This window comes from Genypterus blacodes, unplaced genomic scaffold (assembly GCF_046128005.1).
Source record: "Genypterus blacodes isolate CSIRO-AG114 ecotype Tasmania unplaced genomic scaffold, CSIRO-AGI_Gbla_v1 ptg000026l_1, whole genome shotgun sequence".
In the NCBI taxonomy this organism is placed as follows: domain Eukaryota; kingdom Metazoa; phylum Chordata; class Actinopteri; order Ophidiiformes; family Ophidiidae; genus Genypterus; species Genypterus blacodes.
In genome coordinates this window covers 1164170-1179163 of record NW_027466839.1, presented here as the reverse complement: position 1 = coordinate 1179163, position 14994 = coordinate 1164170, and the positions used below count along the sequence as shown (strand labels likewise).

General features: G+C 42.7%; 2 protein-coding genes across 2 annotated transcripts; one reads left to right on the top strand and one right to left on the bottom strand.

Moving 5' to 3' along the window:
• Positions 1 to 205: 205 nt before the first annotated feature.
• chst3b (carbohydrate (chondroitin 6) sulfotransferase 3b) lies at positions 206 to 8076 on the bottom strand. Its single transcript, XM_076143646.1, has 3 exons — positions 7748 to 8076; positions 3384 to 3601; positions 206 to 2549 (listed from the first exon to the last, which is right to left on the bottom strand). The coding sequence occupies exons 2-3, from the start codon at positions 3461 to 3463 to the stop codon at positions 1328 to 1330; spliced, it is 1302 nt and encodes a 433-aa protein (XP_075999761.1). The 5' UTR covers positions 3464 to 3601; positions 7748 to 8076; the 3' UTR covers positions 206 to 1327.
• A 490-nt stretch (positions 8077 to 8566) lies between these two features.
• On the top strand, positions 8567 to 13146 carry ghitm (growth hormone inducible transmembrane protein). Its single transcript, XM_076143630.1, has 9 exons — positions 8567 to 8672; positions 9223 to 9375; positions 9479 to 9578; positions 9692 to 9803; positions 9894 to 10035; positions 10134 to 10242; positions 11347 to 11535; positions 12375 to 12546; positions 12676 to 13146. Exons 2-9 carry the CDS (start codon positions 9250 to 9252, stop codon positions 12758 to 12760), a joined length of 1035 nt encoding a protein of 344 aa, XP_075999745.1. The 5' UTR covers positions 8567 to 8672; positions 9223 to 9249; the 3' UTR covers positions 12761 to 13146.
• Positions 13147 to 14994: the final 1848 nt, after the last annotated feature.

The following is a 14994-nucleotide window of genomic DNA, read 5'->3' as shown; positions in this document are numbered from 1 at the left end:
AACACCCTTGTGTACAGTGAGTGAAAACAGACCGTTTCTTGAAGGCGCCGTCACAAAAACCTTTAGTCTGATAGTTTGAAGCCTTTGTGGGCGTGTCCGCAAATTTTGATATAAACATGTTAGAAAAGTAAAGGACCAATCAAAAGGGAGGTTTCAAGGAGAGAACATAACAAAAAGGTAGAATGCGATCAGTTCTGTCCCGGGATTCTTGGAAAGCAAAACAATTGTTTGCACGTTTACTGTTCACGAAAAAGATTTATTGTTACAAACAAAATGCGAATGAAACAGATTTGCAACGCCAAACGCAAAACACTGTGGCAAGGCCCAGCGAATCACAACCTCTTCTTTATATCACCAGCCAACAGACCCGTGTCGACAGACGAGCGACCTGCCGACCAAACCTCACGCCATCCTGCAAACCAGCTGCAGTTGGAATGCGTGCATACAGTACCAGTGTAAACATCTGTTTTTACAGAATAGCTCCTTACAGTCGGGGAGGAACAACTTCAAACAAGCTTCAGGCCCAATTAGAAAAAAAAGAACATGCATGTACAGCAACCTTTGGTATACGTGAGTGAGAAAACATCCAGCTGCATGGGAGGGGGAAGGGGGGGGGTGCGTCTGTGGAGCACATTCATAGCTGGAGTCATAATGAACTTTCAGAAAACAGCAACTCTTAATCTTATCTTATAAAAAAATACATGAGCAAGCCTCTTATTTCTCTTCCTGCCGTTATAACCATTGTTTAGCAACATGTGTACTTTTGCTAAGTGAGTTATCTTCTTTCGCTTCAAGTTTCTTTGGTGTGACCAACTCAGGATTAAGAAGCAGTTTCTAGAAGCGTTTGAAACCGATAATCACAGCAAACTCCCTTAGGCTTTGTCTTAAAGCGATGAAAGCAAAGTGCAGGTAAGCCCAAGGATTCCGGAGTGTGAGGGAGAGGCCGCCAGGTGAGGAGAAGCATGAGCAGAGGTGGAGTTCAGTTCAGCTGGAGGCCCGTTACCTGGGCGACTCCCTCCATGATTAATACCAGTTTCAGTCTATTAGAAATTTCATTGTGCATATATATATACTGTAAATGTAAATAAAAGTTGTCTGGAGTGCAAAAGGTGTCTTGTGGTCACCATGTACAGTTTCAACATCATTTGAACTTGCTATAATATACTGTATATCATTTCTTCATCAAACATATTTAAATAATAACACACTTTAAATAGCACAGCATCAGATACATACAGTAGTTCTCTGTATCAAGGTATGAGACCCTAATAAATATCACTGATGCCCAATGGTTGTTTTTGTATGAGTTCAGGATTGTCAAAGTTTCTTAAAAGTTGAATGTTTTATCCTCGATCAAACTGATAGACTTATCTGTAAGCATTTCTTCACTGTTGACAAATTTGTACCCAAACAGCTTCAGCGTTGGTCCACACACTTTCTGTACCACCTGGGCAATTTTAAAAGGTATACTGAACCTCCATTTCTCTACTTGTTCTGCGGAGTTCTTTTGAGTGGAGTACACGCCGCCGGGCCTCCTGGCGGCCCGCGTGTTCGTCACAATCCAGGATTTCACTTTTTCCGTGAATGGGATTCCTGTAAACGCGTACATCTCTGTCGCTTTCTTCATCGGGAAGCGAGCGATGTCCTCGTAACGCACCAGCATGTAACGCCCGCGGAGCCACGGTGGCTGCCTGAGGCCGGCCTCTGCTGACATCCTGATGTTGTCGCAGTTCCCTTTCAGCTTCTTCACCTCATCGTCATCGAGGCGTACATTATTACCCATAGCCCACTGCTTCCAGTTTTTGTACTTGGCGGCAAAGGCCACGATGCGCGAGGCCAAAACAGCCCGAGGATCCCGAACCAAGTGAATGAACTTGATATCAAGACGTGGGTCCTCAGCCAGTGGACGTAGAGTCTCTAACTGGCGGACCCTCACTGACTTGATGACCCTGTGCTCTTTCTGTTGGCAGGACCGGGAGGCCATTGTCAGGTTCAGAGGTCCGCAGCGTCTGTTCCTGCAGTGATAGGACTCGAAGACCCCTTTGATAAAAGGGCTGCAGACCGACTCTTCACACAGAGAGCTGCTGGACTCCCTGCGGAAGAGAGCGGCGGTGACGTGGTTAGTGGGTTGGGGGCGGATGAAGCTCTCCAGCAGGGTGAAGTCGCACAGGAAGAGCTGTCTGAACACATCCCGGTACGCCTTGGCAGCCACTGTGGCGTTGGTGCCTCCAGTCCTCAGTGTCAGAATCTTCTCCACGTGCCACAGCGGCTCAAACAGGTAAAACATGTTGTCGACCTGTTGGTTAAAAAACTCGCCCACAAACGAGGAGCCCGTCCTGGTGGTCGCCAGCAGGAGGATGTGTTTCCTGCCCCATGCCGTCGCTCCCTGGTGTTCGCTGTAGTTCTCCAGGCGCCGCTTCATCAGTGTGAAGGCTGAGGCTGATTTGCTGAGTGCGGTGGAAGAGCCATTTTCCGGCGAAGAACCAGAGGAACGGCTGGGCTGCAGAGGCGTCTGTGGGGTCTGCTTCAAGCTGAGCTTATCAGACACCCTAAGAGTGTGAGAGAGGAGTCACATGTTACAGCAAAATGTCAAAGAAATGCCAAATAATGTGACACTGCCACATGATTGTTGTTTTTATTATAATATCTTTTTCCAAACCATCATACAAAACTAACTGACTGAGTTCCTCTACTCTTTTTTCTTTTTTTTCTGTTTTTTTAATTAATTAGACTTCTATTAATTGACTTTACGTTAATGTTAATCTACTGTTACTTAAACACAACACATTATGTAGATGTTACACAATAAAAGCAGAGGAGTTTATGCCTTGAGAATGCTTTTAATGTGATATATCAGCAGGGAGTGTTGAGTTTCAATGATAGCAGCTTAACATTCGGGACCATGTTGACCAATTGAATAACTTAATCAGTGACCACTTCTATTTTTAAAGAGGAACGCTGAGTCCCGGAGTGATGAATGCAATGGTAACTCCAGCCACCGCAGTGCAGAAACACATTTTTGATTGTGGTAAAGCAACTAACAAAGGCTGATTACTAAACGGAACTACTACTAAACTTTGACGTTTCAAGTCCTAATGTCCTCTATACAAAATTAAAAACAATGGTATTGATTTGTACAATAAATGTACACAAATCATGAAGGAATCTCAAGTCGGCCAACCTGCGACCCGTCTCAGTTAGTCATGCAATTCAACCTTCAAATGTCAAATCGTGTACTGGCCCTTTAACTCTCGTTTGGAGAACACAAGGTCTTCAGAATATGACAAAGTTAAGAGAAGGAGATTATACCATCTGATTAAAATCTTGTTTGAACCTGCGTGAAAACACAAAAGCGCTCCACTGATCACTTGAAAGGCTCTTACCTTGAGATAATGTTGTTTTCCTTTTCAATAATAACAAGTGCCACTATAAAGAAGATGGGTATTGTGTATTTGATCCTCATTCTTGGATGTAGCTGTGCCTGGGTATGATTTTACAGACTGCTCCTTAATAGGTTCTGCCAATCTCGCGTGTCTCCAGTTGCCTTCTTAAATATCTGTCCCGTCATTTGTATTCCCCCATCGCGGGGCCGTGTTTCCACCTGCAAATGAAAAAGGACAACAGACTGACAGTCACACACTTTGCACGTCTGAACGCAGTTGTAAGCAAACAAAACTGTTGGTCTCAGTTCTTTCTGTCAGGTCATATCTAGATATCAGTTTCAAATAGTCACGGGAACGGGGGAAGTTGCGAGCCAATTCTTGCGGCAACACAAATCGGTCTGCAATGTCATGCTTAGCAGACGGTTTGTAATGGGGAAGAGAAAAAGTTAATCCGTTATCTCTTTCCCAGAGCACTCCTCTTGCTCTTTAAGTTCCTTTGCTGCTCTGATAATGTAAGTAGAGATGCAGTGTTTAAATCAGATAGAGAAAGAAATAAAGATGTGCAACTACTAGATGTGCAACTACTAGAGATACAAGTAGTGATAAGCAAGGAAGCAAGCAAATCCTCACATTTGAAGCCATAACTAGCAAATATTTTGCATTTCTACCATATAAATGTTAGAAATGTTGAATGAAATGATTTGTGATTGGCGATTTGCTTTTGCTGTGTAGCTGCACTCTCCAAAGCCAAAGATGTGCCCGGCTATATCATATCTATGAAAGGTAAGAATAGAAATTGGTTGAGTGTTACACTGCAATCTAATCCAGTCCTTCCCACAAGGAAGTCTTTGTTATCTTTGAGTGCACCGGTGCATTTCAGGAACATGCCCACCCACCATGCAACACTAAAGACTGCTGCAGTGACTGCTGAGTGGTGGTAGGGAAAACAGTGTTTATGAGTGTGTCTGTGTGGATGTTAGTTAGAATTGGTTACAACTGTTACTATACAATTAAAATATGAGTGACAGACTGCCAGGAGGAATTTCTGATATTTAAATTGCATTTGAGCTGTTTTTGCTTGAACTCAGTGTTGCCTGTGTTGGGGTGATTATCCCACATAGCGCTGACGTAGGTAGGAGAGAGCCTCCTGTCCAATCTGCCAGCTGCTCCTCCGTGTCAACACTGGGAGGAGATCTTTTCAGTGGAGCCCCTCGGTGACATGAGCTGCTGATACAGTAAACCATCTGCTGATGGGCTAATGACCCGCTGCTTCCCCATAATATGTCAAAGTGCCTCAAAACACTGGCTGAGACTGAAGGGGGGGCCGGGGCGGGGGGTATACGTGTGTAGAGCTGAGATGTACTGGTTTACTGTAAGTGCAGAGTGCAGACATTGAGGGAGAAACCTATTTCGCAGATCTACAGGCTATGCCAGACCAGTGACTGAATACCAGAACACAGATCAGTTCCTTTTTATTTTATTTTATCATGTTATTTTGCATTTCAGGCAGTCCAGGACGGGGGGGTGTGAATGCGGGGTTGTACGACTGTGGGGTTGGGTGGGACGCCATCTCTCTGGTTCTTTCCTTTCCTGTTTGTTCCCCCCTATCTCTCTCTCTCTCTATCACAACCTATAATGCAATTTGTACTAGCCTACATTGCTGTTTGACATCATCCTGTAAGTTCTGTGTTATCTTGTAACATAAACACATCACCTATGACATCATTGCAACTCCAGCCCACTTGTACTCTACCTCAGGGTCTATGTATAAAGTTCAACAACAGTAGTTAACACAACCTTCCTCCCTTCTCTCTCTCTCCTCTTTCCCCTCTTTCTATATAAAAAATGATCTCCAAAATACCCTACACCTGTATGCACAATATCATGTACAATATCTGCTTCAATATAAACAAATTACAAAAAAAAAAGAGGGGGAAACCTGCTTGTGACAGAGCCATAATTTGCAGAGCTATGAGCCTGCAGGCCAGTCAGCATGTCACACTGTACTCCTGTATGTCTGTGGGTAATCACATCCAGAACCCAGATGGATTTCATGCTGACATTTGGAGAATATCCGGCACATTACTGACAGAATAATGATGTTTGAATCTTCTGATTCTTACTTAGTGAAAGTAAGATAATGTTTTGGGATACTTGTATCTTACATACCACACTACATTCCACTACTGTGATTACAGCTTTAGTTACTAGTTACTTAGACTTTACATAAAACATAGATGTGCTAAGATAAAAACATAAAATATAATCCATAAAAGTGTACTGTATCAGAGTTATTGTTAACAATAACTTTGGTTTGGTTGTTCTCCACTTCAAAAAAACATTTCAACACTTTGAAAATGGCCTTTTGTGCACTTTAACGATCAGTTGTGCTTCTTATTGTTTTGAATAAATAAAAGATTTCATTACTACTTCCACCCTGAGGAAATTATCACAAAATAATGCTCCCCCACAAAAACGGTTAAATTCCAACTATAAATTGGAGTTGAACAAGTGTATAAATATACAGTACAATGAGTGCACTTGCTCAGGTTCTACAAAGGGAATCCTGAGTGTGTGTGATTTCTTCTGGATCACTCTTAGATGATTACAGGTCTAGCCTCCGGGCCGACGCATTAGGGAAGCTGCTGCTATTAATCAGTCGAGCCACAAGCAACAGACTTTTTTTCACTCACCGCAGGAAGGTGTTACACATAAGCACCGTGTAGGAAGCTGCAAGCTGCGGGCTGCCAGCAGCTCTACAAAGCCTGACATACGACCATCATTCTCTGTAGTCTGATGGGCCCAAATCCCTTTGACGTTCTGTTCAACATGCCCGGGCGTCTAGTTCTCACATCCTGTTGCAACCTCTGTCCCGGGCCAATTTTGAGCACCGCGGCCAGTCCAAATGACTGCAGTCTAAACACAGAGATGGTTGGATACTGGCTGTGAAATTCTCCGAGAGGGAAAGGGAAGTTTACAGTTCCAATAGAGCACTGTTGACGTGGAATGGTGTGTAATCAAAGGGCGAACAGCATGTGTACAGAGGCACTACTTCACCAAGAGGAAAAATCAGCTCCATCTAGCACCACCCTGCCGCATGCCACGACCACAAAGGTCCCTCACACAGGAGGGACTGTAAAGCGCTGGGTCACTGACACAGCACTGGGTCACTGACTAAGCCCCTACATGTTACACATCACATAGCATTGGTGAGATAGTTAAGCGAATCAGCAAGTTCTTTAGTGAGAATTTGAAACGGAGAGTATTTTAATAAACTATGATGAACATTAAAGATGAATAGGCCATGACATGAGTCAAGAATTACCCTCCTCAGTTCTTCTGTTAAATGCATTTTGTGCATCCGTGCTATTTTTACAAGATAACACTTGTTTTCATGCCATTTCAGTTCTCTTCATATATGATCAACAATTCATCACGACAATGAGTAGTCTGGGGTTTCATCAGTTATATGGTAAATTACATCTACGCCAATTATCTGAGCCTAATGCAAATACATCTGCTGTGTAAAAAACCAGAGCTGACATTTTTGAATATTCACAAGTCACTGAGGCATATGACATGTTTGATCATCTGCTCATAACAAAACCACCACCGCACCATTTATCATCTTGTTATAAATGATTTTAATAGATGCCTCTTATTTAATGTAAATCTTATGTGAAGACAAATTAAACGTCAGCCAGCCAATCCCATTTTGCTCGACTTCGTATTGTGTAGATGCCACATTCACGCAAAAATCCAGATGGGTATCTGTAATTAATTATGGCTAATAGAAAGCAGAATTTCAATGTTTGGCCATTATATGATATTGTCTCCTCTTTGAATCACTTTATGAAATCAACCAAATCAACACAAAACCATTATAATGTGTTTTTTTCCAAATCCAAATTGAGAACTGACTGATATATTGGCAGATCAATATTTGCCTATCACATATACAGTATATCAATAATAGTATACACTTAAAAACAGTATTGAGCAGGCCCTTTAACAAACGTGATAGTGCGTGTAGACAACATTAACTGATGTTTAAACTTGAAGGGCAATGCTACAAATTAGTTTGAGATGCAAAACTTGTACAAATGTAAATGACTGCTGTCTAGTGAGAAACATTCTTGTCAGGCACATAGGAAATGGAAGCAGCCAAGGAATTCTGCTCCAGATAGGAAGTTGGGATCTCTGGAGAATCTGGACATAGATGGGTAAATTGAAATCATGTCCTCCTAATAAACTCTTGCTGAAAAGGCGTAATGTGGAAAACTCCAATGGTGGCTGTGATGTGTTTATGTTTCGCTTACAAATATATCCAAATGTCATATTTTAAGCGACAGCACCATACGCACCGGTGTGAATGGATCCAATAAGCTGCAGGGAGTGAGATCCTCTGTGGCGACCTGCTCCGTATCTTCCGTGAAGTTGATCAACCTTTACTCAGTTGGCTGGAACTTAATTCCATTACTTCTCAAGTCTGATCTCAGTTGTGTGGTAAAAAGACTGTAATCCGACGAAATGTAAGTGCCGGGTTACCTTGAGTGCGTACAACCTCTGGATCTGACGCAAACATGTTGAAGAAGTGACAGCTTGCGGGTCAGACTGTCCTGAATGACTAAATTGCGCCTCAGTGAATCACATGTGCGAAACTTTGGTCCCAAAACCAGGCGGGAGGCGCACGGACACCTCCCCCCTCACACGCTCCTTTCCTCCAATGGTAAAGAGAAAACTAATAAATAGAGAGAGAGTCGACACAAACAAGTTTATTTAGCAGTTTAAGGGCAATCAAATTGGCCTCATAATGTAATATTGCCGTGACATGCTGCTTATACTTTGGTCGGTTTTTGTGTTTTCGCTGAATATGGAAGTGGCTACGAAGAAAGGAGAGACGAGCGCACCCTCTAGCGGAGGAAACACGATGTGCATCTCAATTAGAGTGTTAGCGACCCCCCTCCTCCCCCACTACGTTACGTCACAGGGCATTGGCTACTGCACGGTCTTGTTTGTCCTCTGACTTGAATGTGCGTACATAAAAACACTTTCAACCGGTTACTGGTCTTTAAAGAACGCTGCCAATACATTTTGGACAACGTAAATAAATATTTCATGCCATGTAGAAAGAGGCGACGGGCGCTCAGGAGGAACTACAACCCCCGTGAGCAGTGTCGCGCAGTGATGACGCACTCACGTGAATCTTCGGGAAGGTTACTAAACACTTGCGTCAGATAGTTACGCACTTCAATCTGGAGAGGTGAACGACAAACCTTTGCTTTTTCGGTATGTAACCTACACCAGTTCATTCACGTTTACCAATTAATTAACAGCAGTAGAATGAAGAGTTTATATTCAACAATGTATTTACACACGAGTTACGGTCGCAGTCCTAGTGTTGTCATCTGAGTATGTTACGCAGCGTTATCATGCTAGTTTGCTAGCTAACGTTAGCTTCGATGAACTTTCGCTGTCAGGTCTTTCAACGAAATTTACCGCTTTTGACTTCAGCGTTATCACTGAAAATGCATATAGCAAGTGAGTTAAAGGTGCGTTCAAAAGAATTCGAGAATAAATGATTTGCGACGCATTCTCTTATTACCCCACACGAACTAGTTAACCATGTACCAATTAAGTTGTACTGGCTTCCTGTAGTAAAGCCTCAATTAGTCCGTCTGAGGGCTATGAAACCATTTTCTATTAAAAGGCAACACTGACTATACTTCTGTTAAAAGTGTAGATACCAAAGACTTTAAATAATTATTTAAAGTGCGTCTTAGTCATGTAAATAAACATAACATCATGCATCTTTCTCTCTGTGTGTATCTGGTCACAGGTTCATAACAGGATCATCATTTCCACCATGTTGGTTGCGAGGCTTACATGCCTGAGGAGTCTCCCTCTCGCCGGGCTCCGTCCCGCGCTAACACAGAGCTCTCCGGCCCTGAGAGTACCCACCCTGAAGACCCCCCTGTTCAGGTCCCAGCAGGTACCCCGAACTCAAACCGCCTCCACAGACTGGACATGATGTCTTCGTCCCCTTCACCTAATCGACTGGCTAATTGCATGTTATGTCATTCTTCTTCTTCCAGGGATATTCCTCAAAAGCTAGATTTGGTTTCCGCCGTGCCAAGACGACCAGAGATCAGCTCAAGGAAGCAGCTTTTGAGCCATCAAATACTGCCATTAAAAGTCAGTACTCTTGCATAGCCTAGTTGGAGGGCAAAGTAGATCATTAAACAGCGTTTTTTGCATGAAATGGTGTTTACAAAATCACATGTAATAGTTTATTGCTCTGCCAACAGTTGATGGCATTGGCAGAATGGTTCTGGCTGGAGGAGCAGTGGTTGGTATGGGTGCACTGTGCTACTACGGACTCGGCATGTCCAATGAGATCGGTGCACTGGAGAAAGCAGTGTGAGTGTCTTAGTATGAACAGCTCCTGAACTATCTTATGACCTTCAAAATGCTCGTTCACCATTTTATAACCCTTTCCTCTCTGTGCAGGTTCTGGCCCCAGTATGTGAAGGACAGGATCCAGTCCACATACATGTACTTTGCAGGCAGTGTTGGCTTGACGGCGTTGTCGGCTGTAGCAGTGAGCAGGACTCCAGCACTGATGGGGATGATGATGGGCGGCTCCTGGCTTGTAAGCTTCAAAACTCACACCTACTACATATTTCAGCAACGTTATTGGTTTCTTATTGCAGAGTGGGTGTCTTATTAATTTCCCCTGTTCTCACTCAGGCAATCGGAGCGACTTTTGCAGCCATGATTGGTGCTGGCATGCTGGTGAGGTCCATTTCATACGAACACAGCCCCATGCCTAAACACCTTGCTTGGATGCTTCATGCAGGTACGTAACCATTACGCCTTGAGCAGTATCACACATACACCCCGATGTGTGTGTTCTTTCCTCAAACGTCTGTATTATGTTGTGTTGTTTATTGAAGTTGTCACTAGAGGGCAGCGATGTAAAGGTTGAGAAAGAAACGGAGCTGACCTTCTATCTAAACCAGTCGCTCAAATCTGAGGATGGATTAGAAGACAGTTTTAACAAAGAATCTGTTTAGATGATGAAAACTACCGTAATTTTCGGACTATAAGACGCACCTGACTATAAGCCGCAGAAGCTAAATTGAATGATGTGTACATATATAAGCCGCACTGGACTATAAGCCGCAGTTTTTTTAAATGTTTAATTACCATATGTAAGGGTTCGTGCACAGAGGGGATTGTCGGGAAAGAGGCGGCTGTTTGAGGAAGCTCCCATTTATTAACATTTCAACAAACAAGTTGCATATTTGCATAACGTTTTCAAGTGTTACCATTTAGTGCAATAGTAGCTACAGAACATGTGCTATGCTGTGTAAACTGTACTGTATCACATAGCGTTTCAGACACACAAACCTTTCAACTTTCAAACTTAAACGGTGCGCTCCCAGCGCACGTACCGGCAGTGATCTACAGCAGTGGTCCTTGGCATGAAAAAGATTGAAAACCACTGATCTACATTATAGCCTACAGTAGTACCCTAACAAAAAACAAAGCTTACAGGGCTTGACGAGGCAATATCAATTTCCATAATGAGGGTGTCTCACAAACTGTCTCGCTCTCGTAATGTCCATCTGTCTCGCTGTCGTTCTATCTCTCGTACCATTCGCGGTTCCACTTTTACTTTTGCGCGTTCTTTTCCGGACTGTAACCTGTAAAATCCATAGATTTAGGAATTCCCCTAGTGGCCGTTAGCTGTAAAAATCCATAGATTAGCCGCACCGTTATATAAGCCGCAGGGTCGAAAAATGGGGAAAAAGCCGCGGCTTATAGTCCGAAAATTACGGTAACTTCGTTATTAAATAATTGATCATTTCACTTTATAGAAATAAGTTTTCCCTGTGCCTGTTGTTTATTCTGATTTTTTCTGAATGCGGTAATCAATGGGCTCTTTTTTCTTGTTAAGGTGTGATGGGTGCAGTCATCGCCCCTCTCACCCTCCTGGGCGGGCCTCTGATGATGAGGGCAGCCTGGTACACAGCGGGCATCGTAGGAGGTCTGTCCACCGTGGCCGTGTGTGCCCCGAGCGAGAAGTTCCTCACCATGGGCGGGCCATTAGCTGTGGGCTTTGGAGTCGTCTTCGCCTCCTCAATCGGTTAGTACGGGGGGGTTGTCATTCTCACTCAGGAGTCATTTGAGGACGTCTGCCATCTGTTTACCATTACACTTCAGTAAATAAGGAGGAGTGAAATGTCTTTTTTATCTCGGTAAAGGTTCATGAATGACAAGAGAAAGGAGAAATTACTTCGTTAGTACATCAGAGCTGTGAATCCATAAGGTGATCGTTAAAATAGTAACATTGAAGTTATGCAGCTACATTTTCGTCATGCAGTGTTATGCAAATAACATGCAGTGAGAACATGTTAGAGGTCTAAATGAGTTCATTTGTTGCTGTGGCACGATGCTTTAAAATGTAAAGGCGGTACTTCTATTGTGTATGGTGAGTTTTGTAAAATAGATATTGGCAAGTTTTATTGTGTAAGAAATGCTCAGAAATTGTGAGTATTTGCATTTTCTGTCCATGCGTAATGGCAAGAAATTACGATGTTCGCAATTTTGATATAGTTATTAGTATGGTTGTACTTCAACTTACACAATGAATCCAGATGTTGGTGCTTCTGACCACTGACATTTTGTGCTCTTGCTTTTTGCCCTAATATTACGTATAAATCCAGTTTTATGAGTCACTTTGAGTGGCATTGATTACATGAAAGGTAGACTGGTCAAGCTGGTGCGGAAAAGTGGCCATCATACCTTTAATAGTTCTGAAAACACAGTGCATACACACACACTAATTGTAATCAGTTCAGACTAATTATAACAATGCGCTCTTCAGATCTAAGCACACGTAATCTGTTTCAACTCTGAGTGTGACACGATGCTTGAGATGATTGTCAGATCCTCTGCTAATGAATTAGTTTCTGTTTGGTCCAGGATCCATGTTCCTGCCTCCCACCTCTGCGTTTGGAGCCGGCCTGTACTCGGTGGCCATCTATGGAGGCCTGGTCCTGTTCAGCATGTTCTTATTGTACGACACACAGAAGGTCATCAAGAAGGCGGAGACACACCCGCTGTACGGTGTGCAGAAGTATGACCCCATCAACGCGTAAGTCACATTTAAAGGAACAAACACTTTTGGAATGTATAATAAAACGAACAAATGAGTGAAAAGTGTGTATATTGATGTTATGCAGACTGTTGTCCTTTTTAAACATTGACTTTGCATTATTTACAGGTGTATGGGGATTTACATGGACACACTGAACATCTTCATGAGGCTGGTGATGATTCTCTCAGGCGGTGGCAACAGGAGAAAGTAAACGGCAGACGCCAGATTAATTTGATCTTTCACAGAGGTGAACCAAAATCATGTTTAACTACACCACAGGTGTCTCCATTTAGTGTAAACTCTTAAATCAGCCGGCAAATAAACATGTACGCTTTGCAATTGTGCGAAGAGGACACTTTCTCGTGCATGTCACCGGTCAGAAGACACATTGTTGTACATTGACGCCGCACAAAGACGGAGCTCTTACTCTATTGCGTAACTGGAGAATGTGGTTCATTCAGGGGTTTCAGACGGCTTAAGTCTCTCTTATCAGCATCAATATTACTTTGCTCGCCTCTGTGTTGTTCCTTGTACTTTGTATATTTATTTTCAACTGCTAAAAGTTTCCATTTCTAATAAGAGAGTTGAAGAAATGTCTCAAGACAAAAATTGCACGTCGACCATAGACGGCTCCAAAACCTCAATGCACAGTACGGGAATTTTATTCTTTTTGTTTGTTTTGCACATCTGTGATGGGGTTAATAACACAATAAAGCAGTCAAAAGTGATATTTTCTGTTGGGTGTTGCTGTCATCTTGTGGGAGAGAATGCAATGGCAAGATGAAATCAAACTAACATCCGCTAATATTAATTTGCTTGTCAGAGCGTAGAGACGACCTGCAAAATAAACATCAGATTCAGTAACAAGACACGACACTCGGAGGAAGTGACGTTAGATGTGGTAAGTGCAACCTTCTGTAGATGATTAAAAGTCCTGGCCCATCAATGTCAATCACCTAAAATTGAATAAACTAAACCAAATAATGTGTAAATATGAATTGAATGACAGGGGATGGGTTGTAGCTTGCTTATTACAAAAATAATCAACAGATTGTTAGTTCAGTTTCAAATGTCTGACAACCTGCTAAACAATACAATCACCAACACTGCAACTATCACAGCAACATGCTTCTCACCCCAAACTTCCGCATTTTGTCAATTTTGCTCCCTTCCCTCAGCAGCTCTGTAACCCCCCTAGTGACAGACCGACAGACAGAGTGGAGCTTTACCTTGTTTCCCTATAAACTCAGTCAGTCAGTGTGTAGCAGCAGATGACAAAGGCTTAGCGTCGTATCTTAATCCTCTTGTCCACCATCTGGCTCTAAAATTAAACCTCACAACCAGGACACTTGGCACAGATGCCCACATCGGTAAATATGCAGGTGCTTCGTTAGAACACGTGGAAAACTCAAAAGCCGTGTGTATATGTGTGTGTGTGTGTCTCTGGTCACATATGTGTTTAGGACATGTAGGGTTTATGTACTATACAGTGCAAAGAAAATCCTGCAGATAGGAGGAGTGAAGAGGGCGATAATGGATGAGATTGGAAAAGCAGTGTGTGGAGAGCTTCCATTACTGGGGATCAAAGTTGCCTGCTGTCAGCTTTTTTCACATTGATGACCAATATTGTGCTCAGGTCAGAGATTGAGGTTGACCCCGTATGTGTGAGTGTGTGTGTGCGTGTGTGTGTGTGTCTCTGTCTCTCCTCGTTGACACAGCCGCTTTAACCCACATACTTTAAGACCTTTGACCTCACAACTACCTCTTCTTGCGTAATGACTTAGATTATGAATGTTTGAGCCTTTTACTCTTCCTCACTGAATGTATTGGCCAGTACAGAAATTTTATGCTACATAGTATAATATTTATACATATATTTTGGGGGCTTTTTTGGCACAATTTGTCTTAATCTCGCTCATAAAAAAATGAAATAAAAGGTTCCAAACTAAATCAAAAGAAAACATGTCATACAAAAGAAACCAATATCCCAAGGTTTAAGGTTTTATATTTATTTTTAATGATTTTTGGACATAGTCGATGTTTGAATCATTGGGGTTTTTCCACACCTGATTTTTTCCCAGTAACAATGCTCGTATTTCCGTTTAACACCTGTCACTCAGCCTTCACCATAAGCACAGATGACGCCCTGGATCCTTCATTCACATTCCAGACGACAGCAGATTCATCATTGGTTGCCGCTTGTTACGTGCGAGTGAGTCATGCAACATCCAGCACTATTTTTATACCTGTGAATACAGGAAGTGCTCGAGTCTGCACCTCTGGCAAATTAATGAAGTCTGCACCTCGCCTACACTGAGGCCAACCTGCACGAATTTGACTCTTTAGTCACCTGAGGCCCTTTTTCATGTAGACAAATATAGACAGTGTTGGGTGGAAAATGCCTCCTGCCCACAAATTACAATTTCTTCATGTTTATCATAAACA